The 20,508-nt window shown below is 34.6% G+C and overlaps 1 protein-coding gene across 5 annotated transcripts in view; it reads right to left on the reverse strand.

The window, feature by feature from the left end:
- Positions 1–20,508, reverse strand: part of LOC145285919 (SEC14-like protein 5) — a 211,158-nt gene that overhangs the window by 49,737 nt on the left and 140,913 nt on the right. For 3 of the 5 annotated variants that reach the window (XM_080134413.1, XM_080134412.1, XM_080134414.1), the window contains exons 12-13: positions 20,401–20,439; positions 4,543–4,683 (exon numbers count right to left, since the gene is read on the reverse strand). In XM_080134413.1, the coding sequence (XP_079990539.1) occupies positions 4,543–4,683; positions 20,401–20,439 (180 nt within the window). The remainder of the gene's footprint in view (positions 1–4,542; positions 4,684–20,400; positions 20,440–20,508) is intronic. The other 2 variants (XM_080134415.1, XM_080134416.1) reach the window with 1 other exon arrangement.

The raw sequence follows: 20,508 nt of genomic DNA on the forward strand, positions 1-20,508 counted from the left end.
GAATGTGCATTTAAACTTCACAATTTGATAACGCCATGTAATTTAATCTATTTCATGTAATTTTTTTCAAAACTCGACTCATCTCGATCGCATCAACTTTACATTTCTACTGAAATAGCTTGCAATTTAATTAGAAGAAAAAAGTAATTGCTAGCATGCGTATGACTTTTTACATTCGTTTTCTTCTATTTTGCTGCCAACCATTCAACGTCCCATCTTCTTTTAACGTCTTTTTAACTTATGTATCACATAAAAATAGGTAATCTATGCCAAAAATTAGGAAAAATTATCGAGTAGAATTTTAATTGAAAGTTAGTTGTATCGTATTTCATCGATCCACCATTGATAAGAGTGAAAAAAATATTCATAAAGCAGGGGAGACAAATCAGTCCATCATTTAACCACATAATAATGAATATTGAACAACTTTTATTTGGAATGTGATTTTCATCAGTTCTCCATATTGTATAAGTACTGACTTGTTTTTTCTGTTGCCGATTCGTATAATTTGTATCATTCACACAACTGTTCTCATCTTGGATGTTATTCTCACAACTTTTCAGCCAATGTAACCTTCGACCTTCTTCAGATGCATTTTGTTGAATCTAAGAATCTACAGAGAATTATGAACTGAATCTTTATTTAATCTGCATGGGTAAATTGTTCTCATTCTATCAGCCATGACCAGATAGAAGCCTTAAGAAATTTTTATTGCCTGGTAGTGAGGACTGAACTTTCAACCTCTAGAAGACTATCACTTAGAACTGATTATTACCTAACAACTTTATCCGTTGTGCCACATGTTCATGAGGATTAAATAAAGTGTATGGATCCCCAAATGTGACAAGATGCACCAGAAGAAACTTTGAGATTGCATCAACCAAAAAACAGTAAAAATATCATTCAAAATGAACACAGTAGTCTGAATAATCCAAATGACACAAATTATCAAACTTCATCTCAAAAAATAAAAGACAAGGCCATCAAACCAAATATTGTTATATGGAACAAGCCTGAAAGAACTGCGCTCATTGTCAACGTCACAGTCCCAAATGATTTTGGCCTTAATAGAGCTGAACAGGAAAATATAACAAAATATCAGGACTTAAAAAATGATCTAAAAACGACATGGTCTCTGAAAGAAATAAACATTATACCGGTTGTGATGGGAGCAACTGGCTTAATAAAAAAGAATCTTCAGAAATACTTAGAAGCAATCCCTGGAAGACCAAGCTGTAAGGAAATACAGATAGCAGCCATAAAGGGAACAGTATCTATTCTTAAAAGAGCCCTCGGATATAAATTCAAATCATAACAGAATCAAGTGTTAGCTCTAGGAGGGATTAGCTCCCTTGATCTCTTAAAACTTACTGAAGTAAAATAAAAAAAAAAAAAAAAACATACGTGAAATACTGCTGCCAGATTGCATGCAAAAATTTTATCATCTACCTGCTGGGTTGCCTTAATGTGTGTGTATGATGTTCATGTCAAAATTATACGGCATAATCACACTGACACCCCAGTTCCCATTAGATCGAAGTTAAGCATCATTGAGCCTGATCAGTACAAAAATGGGTGACCATTTGGGAATACCAGGTGTTGTATGTTCTCTCTGCTTATATCAGCATTGTTTTCAGTCGTTTGGGCTTCTCTTTGCCATTGGAATCAAGTGCTAACACAAGAGGGTAGGTTGAAACACACAGAAACTCTTACAGAGGGTATCCATTGTCTCTCGAGACAGAACAGAGGCCATTATAATGTCGAAAAGGTCAAAACTCATGTCGCACTAAGGCTTAAGGCATCATTGACAATATAACCTTGATTCATCATTAAGATTCTCCAATTCAATATTTTTTTCCTTTAAGTTTTTTTTATTGACAAGTCAACACTTATCAAGGCTAACAGCCACTCACAGATAAGGATTAATGACTAATGAGGACAATTTATGGCAAGTGTTTATTGGCATTACATTTGAAGAGAAGTTGTAGTTCTCAGGGAAGCATAGCATAGCCAATGAATGCTAATCAGCCACAGGCAAATTTAAATGGAAATAGGACAAAACATAGAGAGAACATCTTACAAACTCAAGAGAATTGAAACAACCAGAAACTCCATAAACTGACACGCACACACACACACACTAATTTTGGCTAATACCACAGAAAAATGGTTATGAAAGTCAAGAAGGGTGTAAAGACCAAGGAGGGAGAGCACGAACAACTGGAAGGATGAAGAGAGTACTAGTGTTGAATATTTAGCAGGTGACCCTTTAAAGAGGCATTCAATGAGTTGCACACACACAAATTAATTCCATTTAAGGAATGCAAGGCTTTCCACCATTGTCTACTGAAATGCATAATTTGACCAGAAACATTTCAGAATGAAAGGATGTTTATGTAAATCAAAAACAGAAAGTGAACAACAACACAGAGCGTTGGTCACTGATGTTACACCTTTCATACAAAACTCGAAAAAGTTGTCATTGCCAATAAACAAAATATTTTATAACCCAGCTGTGTGTGCTTCATTTTGCTGCCAAGTGTATATATCGAGATAGTGACAAAAGTTGACTTTTAGAAATTACATGCAGTTAAATATGTTGGTAATATTAGAAAGTAAAGTCCAAAGAAAGAATTCCCAACCATTATGTTCTCCTTCTTGCAATTCTCGCTACCACACCCCCAGCGCACCTCTGTCAGAATTTACTTTTGCCAAAGAGACACACCCTCTCTCTCTGACACACAGGCCTTTTATTTGAAAAACCGACTGCATCTCATTTGCATATTTCCCCCAACTCTAGTTACCTTGTGTGACCTCCAGTTCATAAATAGCAAGAGCAGCCACGTTTTTTTTTGTTTTTATTTACCCTTTCCTGAAACGGATGGCACGTTATATGATGTTAAATTTGTACAACGTTTCAATCACATTATAAAACTGAAAAGCACATTAGACGAATGGCCGCAGTGAATATATAACACTAGAACAATGGAAAGATTAATGGTTGTTGTCGACAAGACATTAATAGTAAATATGCAATAACGCAAAATTATTTGAAAGGGTCAGCAAAAAAGGAAATATGGGGCAACTTTTATTGAGATTGTCGGACTGACTTCCTCATCTTAGTTGTTATAGTCACAACGTTTCGGCCGTTTTACCCTCCGGCCTTCATCAGGTGTTTTGTATCGAACTGGGGAACGGTTTGTTAAGAGTCTCGAACCCAACCTTTTATTATTATTACGGGGGTACCGTGTTTGGACTCCAGTGACATATGGACGAGTGGTCCTAGACGTTGTATCAAAGTTTACAGTTACCCAAAGGTGCTGAGTTCAATCCTGAACAAAGGCAGTGAAAAGTAACATTCAAAACAGAGAATCAGCAACTATGTCCCAAAGCCTAGCTGGAGTCCGAACACGGTACCCCCCGTAATAATAATAAAGGGTTGGGTTTGAGACTCCCAACAAATGGTTCCCCAGTTCGATACAAAACACCTGATGAAGGCCGGAGGGCAAAACGGCCGAAACGTTGTGACTATAACAACCAAGATGACGAAGTCAGTCCGACAATCTCAACAAATGAAAACACCTCATCTCAAAAATACAGACAATTACTACGGGGAAACTTGTCACTCAAACTCCAACAAACAACTTTTGCGGCAATGATGGCAATTTCTTCAAAAGAAAACTATTCATAAAATTCTGTTTGATGTTAGAGGCACACAGAGGAAAAAAAAAATTTATTTTTGCAGTTGTGGCATTAAATTCATTGTGGATACATTGTAATATACATACATGTTAAAAAATCATCCAAATTTAATATGAGTATTTTGTGACAAAAAAAAGTATATCAAAGTTTCTTATTAAGTTAAATTCTTTAAATTCAAACATCATCTGTGTACATATTAAAAAAAAATTAAGCGCCAATAAAAAAACAAAATGTAAAAAAACCTTGTAAATAGTTTCTAAAGCTTTACAAAAAAGTAGAATGCTAAAAGAAATTTTTAAAAATAATGGTTAGAAATAAACAAGCCAGGCATGCAAGGTCCCTCTCCATTTAAAAAATTTACTTTCACCATGACTAATGTTTGTGCCAAATTTTTACAAAATCCAAGAAAGAACTTGAAAGTACAGATGAATGATTTGGGGGCAATTTTACTCCTATAATGGCTCCGGAGTAAGGGGGGGGGAGACAAGCAAAGTTACCCCAGATGTTTCTGCAAAAAACAACAGCAAGGAGTGGTTATTGAAAAAGTGCAAATAAATGAATCCGTTCAGGCAAAAATTTATTTTCATCATGACTAATGTTTATGCAAAATTTCTAAAAACAAAATCCATGGCATGGTTATTGAAAAAAGTATGAACAGACGAACTGGAGTGAATTACTTAGTCCAATCTCTCCTTTGTCAGGGAACCAACCAGAAAAAAAAAAAAAAAAAAAAAAAAAAAAAAAAAAAAAAGAACAATCTTCCAAATTCCATGGATGAATGTTGTTAAACATGGTGGTGTTTGAATACTCCTTTACTTAACAAAAAAAGATTTTTATTACCTCATGTGGATACTCCTTGACGACATGTGCCGTCTGATAGATACTGTCTGTAGTAAGAGAAGGCTCATCTGGAGACTTGTCTGCTTCCTCATCACTCATGTAGAGGGATTTGGGCACAGCACCTCCATCAGGTACATGACACTGGAAAATAACAAATATATTAATCATTCAAGATTTAACTAAGATTTCAAAAGTAAACATAAATCATAAGTGCTTATAAATAAATTTAAAAAAAAAAAAAAATACTTTACTCAAATCAGTACTAATACTTTCAACTAGCCTGATGATTTCCATTGAGAATGAACCACAAACAGTTCTGCATGACTTGCTTGTTATACAGTAGAACCTCGGGATACGGCATTAAAAATGAGTAACAAAATACAGTACAGTATATAATATACACGTATATAATCAAATAACATTATGAATAACACTGTAAGTGGGGCATATAACGTAACCAGGGGCTAGAAAAACGTTGTATTTCACATCGTAACCTGAAAAAAATGTATCCTGGGTTTTTTTTTTTTTTTTTTACACGGTGGTCACCACTTATCAAGGCCCGGAAGCCACTCAGGGATAAGGGTTAAGGGTCACTGTATCCCGGGGTTCTACTGTGTGTGTGTGTGTATATATATATATATATATATATATATATATATATATATATATATATATTATACAGCATAATCATGTGGACACACCAGTTCTTAATAGATCACTGTAGTTAAGCAACGTTTAGTCTGGCTAGTATCAAATGGGTGACCATTTGGGAATTTTAGGCGCTGTAAGAGGAGAGGTGTGATTACAGATTGTGTAACTCTTGCCACAAAACTTCCACGTGCAAGCACCCTTGCAGTGTGTATCCACTGTCTCTCAAAACTGAAGTAAGCTACCATATATATAAGGTTGATGCAAAAATAATGTTTATATATAACTGAATATCAAAAAACATTATTTTTGCACCAACCTAATATTAGTGATGGGACGATTTCAATATTTTTCTCAGATTATGTACTAGATTACCGATTCTAATTCTTTATAAATCTCCAAATATTTAATCACAGAGTTGTCATTTTTTTTCCTGATTATTGTAAAAACACATGTGGAATACTTTCCTAAATAGAAAAATAATTCACTTGTGGGGAGGGGGGGATCATCTATCGATATTAGTTTTACTAGTAGTTAAAAATCAATAAATATTATTTTATTATTATTATTAACAGCGAAGGAAGATTTCACTTAAAACACATTCAAATTATAAAACAATTAAAAGAATCATTTTGGTATCGGAAAACACGAGCAATTTTTTCTGATTCCGATACGCCAAAATGTTCCGATTTGTCTGATTCCTGATTCCGATCAATCATCCCAACACTAATATATATATATATATATATATATATATATATTAAATGAAATACTGAAATGCCATGGGATTACATATTGTATAATACTGTAAATATAAAGTCCAAACAAATATTAGTCTCAATATTTATAGGAAGCTGAATATATGGTATAGAGCAATAATATAAATGGAAATTCTGAATTAAATTATACAGAAAAAGCTAAAAATGATAAACACAATTTCCAAGTGTCTTGAAAAATAAATTTTCAAAGAAAACAAAAATAGTTTTTGCTGAAGAACACCTACTTTTAGTAGAAAATAAAAAAAGAATGTTCTAACAGACTTATGTGGTTTGTCGTCAAAATCAGCCCCTTTTTAGGGATCAGTCAATGCCAAAGTTTAAACTCCTCTGCCTAATGTTCACAGAAAACATGAGTTGGAACAATTACATTGAGAACATTGCCAGGTTCTGTCTACCGTGCTAGAAAGCTACTAACGCCTGAAAGTATCCTGTGCCTCTATAAGGCCACCATTCGCCCATGTATGGAGTACTGTTGTCATATTTGGGCTGGTGCATCTGCTACTAGTCTCTTGCTCCTAGACAAGTTATGCCTCCATTAAGTCTTGAAACAATGGATATCCCATGTAAGATTAGCTGCGCGTGTAATTATGAGGCAACCACACCTCTCCCGAATTTGCACAGCTCGAGTCCAATGGCAAGGAGAAGTGCAGGACAACTGGAAACAATGTCAAGATAAATAAAGAGTACATACAAAGGGAGGTAAATACAAACCCTGCCACTAAGCCATCATGTTATATATAAGACAGTTGGGTAACTACCACAGCATATGCAATCTATTTATATATTTCCTTTTTTTTTCTTAGCTTGAGGCTTATGGGTTCATACCTTTCCCAACAGCATTAGTAAATAAATGAGCACAATATGACTACAACTTGGACGTCTTCAAGTCCAACAAACAAATTTCTGATTAACCGCCCCCCTTAAGTAAGACACTTTATCAGATCTCCATTAATTACTAGTGATTACTACGATATTATCCCATTGATTATTGTGCACGCAATAACCCTTATCCCCGAGTGGCCTCCGGGCCTTGATAAGTGATGACTTTGTTATAAAAAAAAAAAAGATTGGAGTGGATTCGAGCTTGACATGATCAATTATATAATCTGCAAAAAATATCCATTACGTCAATCACATATTTCCCTTTCCCTGACTGAATAATTTCTAGAATGGACAAAGAAAAAAGATAGTAAAAAAAAAAGAAAAAAAAAGAGAATTGCAGAACCTGTGTATGAGAGCTGTCTGTATAAATCGAAAACAATTTAAAAATCAAAGAAACTGATAAAAATTAAATTTTGCTGGAATATGTCTTCCTTGGATCCTTCCAGCTTAAGACGACAGATGATAAGCAATAAACCCGTTATCCTTCTGATATGAAATGGTAATGCCTGGGAGTGAAGTCTACTTTGATTATTGTCACTAATTTAAAATACAGAAATTTTGTTAATGAAATACATGATTCAAGTGCCGGTCACGTTGAAGAATTTTGAGGCGTGAATATAAAATAGAACATAAAAAAGGAATAACAAAGAAAGAAAATGCCCAATCTGTAATTTTTAAGAAAGAGAACGTCTCAGTCTGTAAAGTTAAGAAAAAAAGAAACGTTTCAATATGTAAAATAAAAGAAAAGAACACGTCACAATTTAAAATGTTTAAAAAAAAGAAAAAGTCTCAATCAGAAAAAAAAGAAAAAGTCTCAATCAGAAAAGTAAAAAAAGATGGAATGAAAAAAAAAAAGTATCTTATTTTCTAAACTAAAATAAAAAGGAAGAGATTGTATTAATCCATGAAAAAAAAAAAAAAGGAAACAAAACGTCTCAATCTGTAAAGTTAAAAGAAGAAAGAGAGAAAGTAAAGAAAATGTGTCAATTGAGGTGTTTGTAGCTGAAACATTTTTTTTTAACGGCTATTGGTGGATACAAAAGAGGCAAAGAATGAACATTAATCTATGTCATCATTCCATCCCCATTTCGACCTCTCAGAACAACATTATGAAGAAAAAAAAAAATTAATTGGACCGACATCTCCTTGATAAAGCCAGGTTATTGCCGAAAATTCGGACTTTAACAACAACAACAACAAAAGTAAATAAAAAAATGATTTTATTATTTCACAGTATTTTTCAGGTTTTCAAATTTTCTCATTGAAATTCATAAAAACATCTTTTCTAAAATGTGTGACTTTCCATCGCTTAGATTATAAATTTAATGTGGTTGTCCTGACCTTGCGGAAAAGAAACGTAGTCATTATATCTAACAACACTTGACGGGGGAGGGGGGAGCTGAAGTTTATGATAATGTAAGGGAGTTGACCTAAAATGTCAAAAGGGAAAATAATATAAGAATATTCAAACCCTTATTGACATCCAATTTATAAATCACAATGAAATCTGATGCACGTTTAAAAAAAAAAAGAAAGAAAGAAAAGAAAAATGTATTTGAACGATTCTCTTAATCCAGAATCTTATTCTCTTAATCCAGAATCTACAACAGTTCATAATGAAATATAAAAACTAAAGAGGAAAAAGAAATAATAAAATTAAATAAGTAGCCTCATGTAGCCATAACGTAATGAAATTTTTGTTGTTATATAAATTAAATAACATCTTGAACATGAGAAAGAAAACTGAATTTAATAAAAAAAAAAAAAAAAATCAAGTATAAAATAAATAATTTAAATGATTATTGTTGTCTTGATTCTGAAGCAAAGCGATATCAATCATACCAGTTATTATAGGTGCAACAGGTCTTATAAAGAAGAACCTGAAGTCCAACCTAACTAATATTCCTGGTGAACTAAGTGCAAGAGACCAGAAAATTGCACTTAAGGAAACAATGAAGATACTAAAAAGAGCTCTCGGTTGGTTTCAATAAAAAGCAGGGCAATGTTAGCAGCTGGTTTGGATGCCTCATATCCAAAATTTCAATCTTCAAAAAAAAAAAAAAAAAAAGTCTACTCTTATTTTTTAATGTCAATCTGCTATACATTTATTCTATCAATTGGGAATGTGAAAGAGAGTATTTGGAATAGCAGTTGAAATGACTGCTCCGTATTTAAATAAAACAACATAGAGAAGATAACAGACAATAGCTAAAACACAGGAATAAAATACAAATGGTGCTATAAAAAAAACAGTTAACCTATGAAGAAAAATTCCTGTGAAGTGAGTAGATACGAGTGTGTAAGTAAAAATACCTCCAACCTCCCATGTAAATGACTATGTAAGCACAAGTTATGAAGCCGAAAAGAAGAATTATTAAAAGCAAACATAGTTTCTGGAAACACGTCTCAGAATGAGTCAAAATGACTGCAGAATCAGATTTGCATATGCAGGTCTTGGTTAAAAAGCTACAATATTCTGTGAAATAAGAATAAAATTTACATTACTTTATATACAAGGTTTAAAAATATCATAGGAATAGTAAAATAAAACATAATTATTTAAAAAAAAAAAAAAAAAAAATTAAAAGTTGTTATAAAATTTTAAAAAATTAAAATTATGAAAGAAGGAGATAGAAAAAAAAGATAGTTTAAGGAAAGTGAGAGAGAGATAAAGAAAGAACAGAAGAAAAGAAAAAAGAAACGCGGAGGGGGAAAGGAGAAAAAAAGAAAACACAGAGGAGGGAAGAGACAAAAAAAAATGGAGAGGGGGAAAGAGAGAGGAACTTAGAGGGGGGGGAGTGAGAGGAACCTGGCGGGGGGGGAAGAGAGAGGAACCTAGAGGGGGGGGAAGAGAGAGGAACCTAGAGGGGGGGGAAGAGAGAGGAACCTAGAGGGGGGGGGGAAGAGAGAGGAACCTAGAGGGGGGGGGAGAGAGGAACCTAGAGGGGGGGGAAGAGAGAGGAACCTAGAGGGGGGGGGAAGAGAGAGGAACCTAGAGGGGGGGGGAAGAGAGAGAGGAACCTAGAGGGGGGGGGGGAAGAGAGAGGAACCTAGAGGGGGGGGAAGAGAGAGGAACCTAGAGGGGGGGGGGGGGGAAGAGAGAGGAACCTAGAGGGGGGGGGGAAGAGAGAGGAACCTAGAGGGGGGGGGGGAAGAGAGAGGAACCTAGAGGGGGGAAAGAGAGAGGAACCTAGAGGGGGGAAAGAGAGAGGAACCTTGGGGGGGAAGAGAGGCAAGCCGAGACGGGGAAAAGAGAGGCAAGCCGAGACGGGGAAAAGAGAGGCAAGCCGAGACGGGGAAAAGAGAGGCAAGCCGAGACGGGGAAAAGAGAGGCAAGCCGAGACGGGGAAAAGAGAGGCAAGCCGAGACGGGGAAAAGAGAGGCAAGCCGAGACGGGGAAAAGAGAGGCAAGCCGAGACGGGGAAAAGAGAGGCAAGCCGAGACGGGAAAAAGAGAGGCAAGCCGAGACGGGAAAAAGAGAGGCAAGCCGAGACGGGAAAAAGAGAGGCAAGCCGAGACGGGAAAAAGAGAGGCAAGCCGAGACGGGAAAAAGAGAGGCAAGCCGAGACGGGAAAAAGAGAGGCAAGCCGAGACGGGAAAAAGAGAGGCAAGCCGAGACGGGAAAAAGAGAGGCAAGCCGAGACGGGAAAAAGAGAGGCAAGCCGAGACGGGAAAAAGAGAGGCAAGCCGAGACGGGAAAAAGAGAGGCAAGCCGAGACGGGAAAAAGAGAGGCAAGCCGAGACGGGAAAAAGAGAGGCAAGCCGAGACGGGAAAAAGAGAGGCAAGCCGAGACGGGAAAAAGAGAGGCAAGCCGAGACGGGAAAAAGAGAGGCAAGCCGAGACGGGAAAAAGAGAGGCAAGCCGAGACGGGAAAAAGAGAGGGAAACCGAGACGGGAAAAAGAGAGGGAAACCGAGACGGGAAAAAGAGAGGGAAACCGAGACGGGAAAAAGAGAGGGAAACCGAGACGGGAAACCGAGACGGGAAAAAGAGAGGGAAACCGAGACGGGAAAAAGAGAGGGAAACCGAGACGGGAAAAAGAGAGGGAAACCGAGACGGGAAAAAGAGAGGGAAACCGAGACGGGAAAAAGAGAGGGAAACCGAGACGGGAAAAAGAGAGGGAAACCGAGACGGGAAAAAGAGAGGGAAACCGAGACGGGAAAAAGAGAGGGAAACCGAGACGGGAAAAAGAGAGGGAAACCGAGACGGGAAAAAGAGATACCGAGAGGAGAAGGAGAGATACTGAGAGGAGGAGGAGAGATACCGAGAGTGGGAGGAGAGATACTGAGAGTGGGAGGAGTAGGAGGAGAGAAACAGAGAGAGGGAAGAGAGAAACAGACAGAAGCAATAGAGGAACAGACGACAGGGGAGAGAGAAATAGTAACAGAGGTAAATGAGACAGCGAGACATGGCAAGAAGCAAAGAGAAAGATGGTGAAAAAGAATGAGATAGATGAAGAGAAGGGTTATTTTTATTTGAAATGCCATGCCCAAAAGAAATGTCAAAACAAAATCAAAAAGCATTCTGAAAAATAAAAATTAATAAATATATATATTTTTTTTAAATTAGAAAACAAAAGAAGCTGCTTAATTGTTAATCGGGAGATTAGTTGCATAGCTGAACAAATATTTTAATGGCTTCACAAAATATAATTTTTAAATAGCTAACAAAAGCGGTTCAAACTTCAGTAATTTCCTAAGATCTCTTTCAGCTAGCAATCATCAGAGGTATTATAGGGAGATAAATATGCAAAACCAATTGTGTGCCCAGCATTGCCCAGTCGTAAAATACGTTTAAATATATTTTAGTTCATGCAGATTTATTATCAAAGAGTCAATTTTCTATCGATTTTTATATATTATATACAATATATAGTTAGTGATTTCCAAATTAAAAAAATATATCATTTGGATGCCATCAGTTAGAATTGAAACTAAAACATTTGGTGCTCCAACCTTAATTGCTTCCATTTGAGCTATCGTCAGCTGGACAAGAAATAGTTAAAAAATGAACAGACTTTCATGTATAAATTTGTACAAATAACACGTTTAGTTGACTTACACCTATCACGTTCCAATTTTTTTTTTTTTTCAATTTTGATCTCTTAGCAGCTATTTTTACTGACTAACATAATCCATAAAAAATTCAATCATTTGACCTGCCTTGCACTGCGACCTTGGAGGAGATGCAGTTTGAAAAAAAATGGGGACAGACATAGTAAACATAATACATTAGATGAATGTAAAAAGTTAGTAGCTTGTATAAGCTACTCTCTTTTTCAGTTCATTTAACTTATTCTTTCCTTTCTGTATTGAGTGGAAATGGGATGTGATCAAGCCAATAGCTTCTCTCTTTCATTCAAAACACATTTTTAATAAATTTGACATTTGTTGCTAAATAGTGACCCATTATAAATTATTAATAGTGATTATGTTTTTATACATTTTTAACATTTTAATTGTCAGCATGAATCTTGGTCTGTTTACAGACGTGACAGTTGTCTATATCCTATCCAAGCCAGTATCCATGTTACAGAGTAACATTAGAATTGAAGTGAAATTGGACACAGCACGTTAAGTCTCATATATGTAAACTCAGTCATTTCAATTCTTAACAGAATATTTCAGATCTAAAGGTCTGTCAGCATCTACTTGACAATCCAGTTTGCACTGTTTGCATACAACTCCTAAAAAAATAAAATTTTCTCATCAGTTTGTTCAAGCAGGGGATGGGACATCCTGCCGGATACCAAGCATTCACCCACTAACTCAGATACTTCAACCGAGAGATCTTGTAAAGACTCTGACCGTCTCTTGAAGTGCAATTGTTTGAATCTCTCTTGCACTTTGTTCACCAGGTATATTTGCCAGGTAGTTTTTAAAATTCCTTTTCAGAAGTCCAGTTGCTCCTATAATTACTGAAATGATAGAGATCTTCCCAAGATTCCAGTTTCTTTTCATGTCACACATTAGATCTTGATATTCCATTATCTTTTCCTCCTCAGCTCTGTTTAACCAAGCATCATTAGGGACACTGACTTCAACTAAGGTTGCTTCTTTCTCCTTGTCCAATATATCACTACGTTATGAATGAATGTTCTTGTTTAAAGCACAATTGAGCTATAATACTTGACTTTTACATTTTAAACTTTAAGTGAAAGTATTATTAATAGATAATTTTATAAAATCAAGAGTAAGTTCTCTACAGTGCAATTTATACTACAATGTATTGTGGGGTAAATGCGGGGGGGGGGGGTGAAGCTTCCTCTCCGTAGACTGCGGAGGTGTTCCTAACTTGAGCAAGTAATCAATCGATTTGATTAAAAAAAGTGCGATTCTACTGATTTCAATGACAATAGAAGTATGGGAAGGTGGAGCACTTGTTGATGCTCATTCAATCCTGGACAACGTCGGATCTCTCTTGTAGTATATATATATATATATATATATATGTTGTTGTTTTTTTAAACGATAAATATGGTTAAATAGTGGCTTCACCTTGAAGCTCATTTTTTATTTAGTTAGCAAGTCGCCCATAATTTATTTGGACATATATAACATTTATTATTATTTTTATTATTAGTAGTAGATTACTGTTTTAAAAATAATGAAAATAAATATATAATATTAAATATTATTAAATGCAACGGAGACACTTTGCTTTAGGATTCATTTTTTTTTAATTTTGCGATTTTCAGTATAATCTTTTTAATATTGAAATAAAAAATATTAATAAAAGTTCCATAATTGTTGCTGTCACGAGCACTTTCGATTCGTCCACGAATCATCTTCATAGTACCTATTTACAATGCCTCCCCACGGGACAGTTAGACACCAGGGTCGTTTTTTAACGTGGAGAAAAGGTACAAAAATAAAAAATTGTCTCAATCGTGAAGAACTGCTCCTCCACCGAAAGAGAACGAGAAATGGAAGCGCAGCATCCGAAGAACAGACACTACACCTTGATCCTATAGTAACTGCGCCTGGAATCTACAGCATGTCATTGATCAGAATGTCTGGTTAGCGACATTTGCATTCATTGCATGGAAGTGTACAACAAAATCAAATAGACCATACTTGCATAAATGCATGTATTATCGCTTGCACATGCTGAAGAACAATTTATATGTCTTACAAAAATAAAAACACCAAAAAGGAAATCATCTGTGCAAGAAAGAGCCATGAGACGGACCATATAACTTGTCTAGAATCTATAGTCGACTTGACTTATACACAGGTAATACCTAAAATGGTACAATTTTTGGTCTTAAAGTGCATATTGACTCATACACAAGATCCACTTATACACAAGTATATATGGTAGCTGTTAAATGTGACTGGTGTTGTTGAAAGAAGCTAAATTGTTGGTACTTTTCCAGAATTCCATATTAAAAAAACAAAAACAAAATCTGATAGAAAGAAACTATCATACACCAAAAAAAATCACATAAATTAATCAAGTAGTATCATTTTTAAATAAGGAAATCAAATTTTATGAGTAACCAAGAAGTGACTTCCTTGTCTGCTATTTTGAAAACAATCCCAAGAAACAAGGGAGATAATTCAACAATTCAAACTCGCGAAATTGATGTTGCAATGCCTACACATTCCTATTAATCGATTAAATTTTTTTTATATAAAAAATAAAAGTACTTTATAAATTTACATGGTTTTTGGAATATGATATTTTCGTTTTAGTTACATGTGTGTTCATAGAGATTCTTTTCTACTTTTGTTTTTTTTAATATAAGGGGAATTCTGGACACGAACCAAATTTTTTTATGGGATAAATATGAAATAAAATCTAAGAAAAAAAAAAAAAAGAAAATAGGATTATGTAAAAAATAATAAAAAATATACCTAAATCTGTGGTGAGTTAGAAAATGCTATTCTGTCATTCTTTTAATTCAAATAGTAAGTTTCACTGCAGTCTAGCATAAGCACACGAGAATCGATTACTGAAGACTTCTAGCTGGTCATGGCTGACAGAACAAAAGCATGGATTAAATAGAGGATTCTGTTTGAAATTCTGTGCAGATTCCTGAACTTGACAAAATACACATGAAAATGGTCAGTGGTTACGTCGACTGAGACATTGTGTGAATAACACTCAAGATGAGAACAGTAGTCCAAGTAATACAAATAGTACAAGTGTTCGATCCTCATCTCAAAAATTCAGAAGCACTATGCAGAAAGAATAGTTTTACGAGAAAATTTTTTATTTAAAATTTTATGAGAAAATTTCTTTAAAAACTACACAAAAGAATAGTTTTAACTTAACGTAAAAAATTTTATGAGAAAATTTTTTTAAAACTATGTAGGAAGAATAGTTTTAATTCTTTTTTTAAATCTTACAAGAAAATATTTTTAAAACTATGCAGAAATAGTTGGTTTTTTTTTAATCTTACAAGAAATTTTTTTTTAAAACTATGCAGAAAGAATAGTTTTTACTTATTTTTTTTAAATCTCACGAGAAAATTTTGTTTAAAAACTATGCAGAAAGAATAGATTTTATTTTTTTTTTTAAATTTTATGAAAAATTTTTTTTTTAAAAATCAGCAAAGTATGTGTGATTTCGTTTGTTTACTTATTTTGATTGGAAAAACATCTCTGCGATGTTATATTTTTAATAAACCCTCTCCCAACATTTTGCTTAAAATAAATACATACAAAAACAATAGTTTAGTTAAAAGATAATATTTTGAGTATTGTATGTCTGCTTACTAATTCAATGTGCATGCACAAAAAAATATAAGTGGAAAGTCGAATATGCCATTTTCATATTTGCTTGTTTTTGGGGTGCCTACAATTCAACTGATTCAATATTTAATGTAATGCTAATAGACATGAATGGGCACATCCAAGCAACAATTTTTTTTTTAAATGCGCACAAATGAAGATTATAGAATCAGATGCAAAATTTAAACTTTTACAAAATAATTATTAAAAGAATAATTCTCATATATATGATTTTTTTCTAAAAAAAAAACAACAAAAAAAACGTATCGGACAAGTCAATTCAGATGAGGAAAGAAAGATAAACTTGAGAGAAAAAGAGATAAAGATCTAGCCAAAGATAGAGGTTAGTTTGCAAGTTAATTTTTAGAAGCCATCCAACACATGCCAGCATGTAAAACAGACATCCAACAGACAGTGATGATTTTATCTCAAACTTGGAAGTCCTTTTGGAGAACAAATTTAGGAACAGACATTTTTGTTGATTCACCGATATTAATTCATATTTCGATGACCTATATGAATGCATTGTTTAATTAATTTATTGTAAACTAGCGGAACCTAGGGGACTCTTTCAAATGTAATATATTGATGTTGGCATTCTGTAGATATTCAGTGTAAACGGAGACGCTCTGATATTATTGTAGTTTTTTTTGTTAAAACTACAAAAGTATTTATCTAAGCTAGCATGAATGCCTGGCAATGCTCAGTCATAAAGTACACTTCCATATGATATTTTAATTCTTGCAGATTTCGTATATATTATTACAGAGTTAATATTCTATCGATTTTATATATTATAAAGTTGCGATTTCAAAAAAAAAAAAAAAAAAATACAGCCATATAACTTGAGTGCATTAGCTTGAATCAAAACCGAAATAAATCTTATGAAAAAAAAAAAAAATATATATATATATATAGATATATATAACTTAAGTTCCTTCAGCTATAATCAAAACCCAAACTTATGAAGAATTCTTGGTAAAATTATTTATAACAAGAAATGGAAGCACATAACAATTAAACGACCTAGATGTAAGCGTGACACAGAAAATAACACACACGCTATTGTATTAATATATAGATGGTGATGTTATTAATGTTGGTAAGTAAAACTAAATGTCTGATATATGTTATGCTTAGAATATTATTATGATGATGATGATAATGATGAAGAAGAAGAAGGAGGAGGAGGAGTCTCTGCTCCCACCATGCTTTGTTCTTATCTACATATATTGTTTTTAGAACTCTTTATAATATTGCTATTGTCATTTATTGAATTCTACATAACTTGAATCCCAAGTTCGGATACATTCTACTGATGAGCCCAAATGATGGAGAAACTCGAGTCTAGAACTTCTGGTCTGCAGCTTTCATGGTTTGCGTGAGCTGCAGCATTGTTTTATCATGGAAATAATTATATATATATCGTCTCAAATTCAAAAATTTAATTTTAATTTGCTCACTGGGTTTGTTTGTTGGATGACATTATCGTAGCAAGCATAAAATCATACTTTGGAGACATCAACCTAGGTTTATAGTAGTTGGATGACTCCAACCCTTGTTGCGAAGTAGTAGGTACATTCTATGGTCAGACTTTGTTGTGGTTTGCTGGTGTTAGTCAATGGCCTTTCTTGTATATGGCGTGGTGACTCAGGTGGCAGGGTACTTGCTTCGCATACAATTCTGAGTTCGGATATGTTTTACTGATGAGCCCAAAGGAAGACAAAACTCGAGTCAATGACTTCAGGTCTGCAGCTTTCACGGTTTGTGTCAGTTGGAGCGTGGTTTGATTGTGGAAATAATTATATATATGTATATCATCTTATTGTGCACTTTTTGTGTTTCTTTATGCAATTATATTATATGCTGAGCATTTGATAATGCCACTATTCACACTTACGGAATATATTAAACACCTGGGCAACGCCAGGCACCCCCGCTAGTCTATAATATAAAAGCGAAAATGTGTGTTTGTGCATGTGCATATTTTGTATGTGTAGGGAAACGCGTGACTTACCTAACTAGCACGTATACATAATTCAACGGGTCGTGGAATGAAATGAATGAAGAAGAAAGAAACAAAAATGGCTGCCTTATCTCTTTATATGCCTGCAATGTGACCACCCGATATGCAAATGAGATGTTCCTGGTTGGAGATAAAAGAGGGTTGATTTTATAGAGCGAGGTTCATTTTGAAGTTGGATTTCGAAGAAATAAGTTGAATTAGCAGAAGTTCGTTTGGAGTTGAGATAAGGTGCGTTACATATACAGCAGTTTGGAAGTTGGAAGTCTGAACAACAATGTCGACCTTACCCAGGAAATTATTGGTGTGACGGGCGGAAGAAATAACACTCAAGTTATTGAATTATAGTATGCCCGCCAAAAGCTTTTTTCGGAGAGGGGGGGGGTCACTAATTCTTACAACTTTTTATGTACTTTCTAGATTGTAATATCTCAGATTTACGAAAGGAGGTTGTCTATATCGTTTATTTGAGTGACTTTTATGTTACAAAATTCGCGCTGTGATTTCATTTCTCTATGGCATGATGTTTGATCTAGAAAATCACTCGTTGACGTTCGTTTAACCACCTGCTTTTTTAACACATGTAATTCCAACCATTCTCACTTCTCTGCCCGTTTAGCATCGCGGTAACGTGTCACATTTTTTTTTTTTCTGCCTTAGCCTCAAGGCTTCGGGTTTGAGCCTATCTCCCTACGAAAACCTTCTTTTTTTTTCTTTTACATTTACAAACATCCAGGCAACGCCGGGCACCCCTGCTAGTTATATATAAAAGGCAAAATATGTGTGTGTGCGTCTGTATGTCAGGCAAAAACTTTTGACACACGCAACGGATCCTGACAAGATCAGTATTGGTTACGACAAATATTAAAAAAATTGGCCAAAAACATTAATTCCTTCACCCTCAACTGGACAGTTTTCTACAAGGAGGGGTCGGTTTTTGTGTCAACATTTTCGCAAAGTCATTGTCTATTGGATTAACTAGCCTTAATTCCAACACCCCCCCCCATCCCAGTTACTACCACTTTTTTTTTTTTTTAACACCTTCCAGAGCTTCTTACTATACCACCTTGACACACCCGGGTAACGCAGTATACCCCTGCTAGTTCTTATGTACAAGATTTTAAAAGAAAACATAGGAGAAAGTGATAAGGATGGACTTGAGAGGAAGAGGGATAAATAAAGATCTGGCCAGAAATAAGTTAGTTTGAAAGTCGATTCCTAAAAGCCATCCAACAGACGCCAGCATTTTCAAAATATGTCAGCATGTAAAAGAATATTAAACTGATGAAGATGATGATAGTGATGAAGTTTCAAGCACATACTATAATTTTTATTAAAAAAATCATAAACTAGCCTTGTTTTAATAATATTTTCTCTCAAGTTAAAATGGTTCAATATTTTTTTTTAATCAAAAACTACCAAATGCCCTTGCTATTGTTATCTCTATATAAATAAAATGAACTCATTTTTTCCCGTCGGATTTTGACATTAATAGGATTAAAAATCAATGCAAATACAATATCTGAGGTGTGTTATAGGCTTATTATTTCTCAAATTCCTCGATAATCTTAGATTTCTATACTTTTTCTGCTGAGAAGTCACGGCCAAAATCGGTTAAGATCAATGGAAGTGGTAAAATATTTTCTCTCTAAAAAATTCCTCCTCCCCCTGCCACCACTTAACACCGTTTGGGGATCGTTCACAAGGAACAGTTGAGAAGAGAACACCGGTTTGGCTTCGTAGTTCTTTCATGTGAAGTTATTTAAAATCACTAAACTAAGCTGCAGTGCTCTGTGGCGTAGTGGTTAGCGTGCTGGACAATTCACATTATATTTTCACGTTCGCGCCGACCTACCGTAGTCGTTTTTTTATTTTTTTATTTCCTAAACAACTGGAATGGACTTTTCTTGGTGGCCGAACTGTTAACGTTGCAGATGTTTTTTTTTTTTTGTTTTTTTTCACACTTTATTTTCCTACTTTTACTCATGACTCCGGGTTTGATCCTTCCTACTTACCTACCATAACATTTTTTAAAACTCCCCCCCCCCCCGGTCCCGGAAACAAACACTCGGGCAACGCCGGGTACCCCCGCTAGTCTACAATATTAGATCAGATTTGTAGAAAAAAAAAGAGAAAGAGGGAAGAGATGTCTGAAAACCAAAAACCCAGATGCACCCAAAAGATATTAGTAATATTTGGATGTTGTTATATTATACAAAAAAAAAAAATACTGAATTTCAAATAAAACAAACAGTGCCTATGTAACCGTCATGTTGCAAATAGCAACATATTAAAAAATTACAGAAAACGATAAGGTAGAAAAATAATTATTAATGAAAAACCGTTTTCGATAAAGTTTATATGGGAAATAAATTTTGTCCAACATTTTGAATTACGTTCATCACATGACGTAAGCAACAGAACTTAATTATCTCCCCTGTCAACTTATCTCTTTTTTTAGTAAGTGTAATAATGATTTTGCTTCCTTTTTTCGTTAATAATTATTTTTCTATCTAATCGTTTTTCATAATTTTTGTATGTGTTACTATTTGAGACTTGACAATTATGTAGGTAACATTTGTTTCACTTGAAATTCAATATTTTATGTATTTTTTTTTTTTGGTATCAATATAGAAGCACTAGTAGTTGTCTATTAAGGAGGAGGGGAAAAGAACAAGAGAGAGAGAGAGAGAGAGACCAAAACATGCATCATTGCAAACTGTAGGGGGAGGTGTTGTATCTCTCAAGATATCTGTGTAGTAGAGTAGATGGTAGATAAAATATTCACCGTCGTTTCAGACTCGGGATCTCCTCCACCTTTGCAGCCCTGGAAAAATTGGTGGAATTCCAAAATGGTAAAATAAAATTGAAAATTTTTTGTTTTATTTTTTTTTAG

Source organism: Euprymna scolopes, chromosome 10, assembly GCF_053919585.1.
Source record: "Euprymna scolopes isolate OS-2025 chromosome 10, ASM5391958v1, whole genome shotgun sequence".
Lineage (NCBI taxonomy): Eukaryota > Metazoa > Mollusca > Cephalopoda > Sepiida > Sepiolidae > Euprymna > Euprymna scolopes.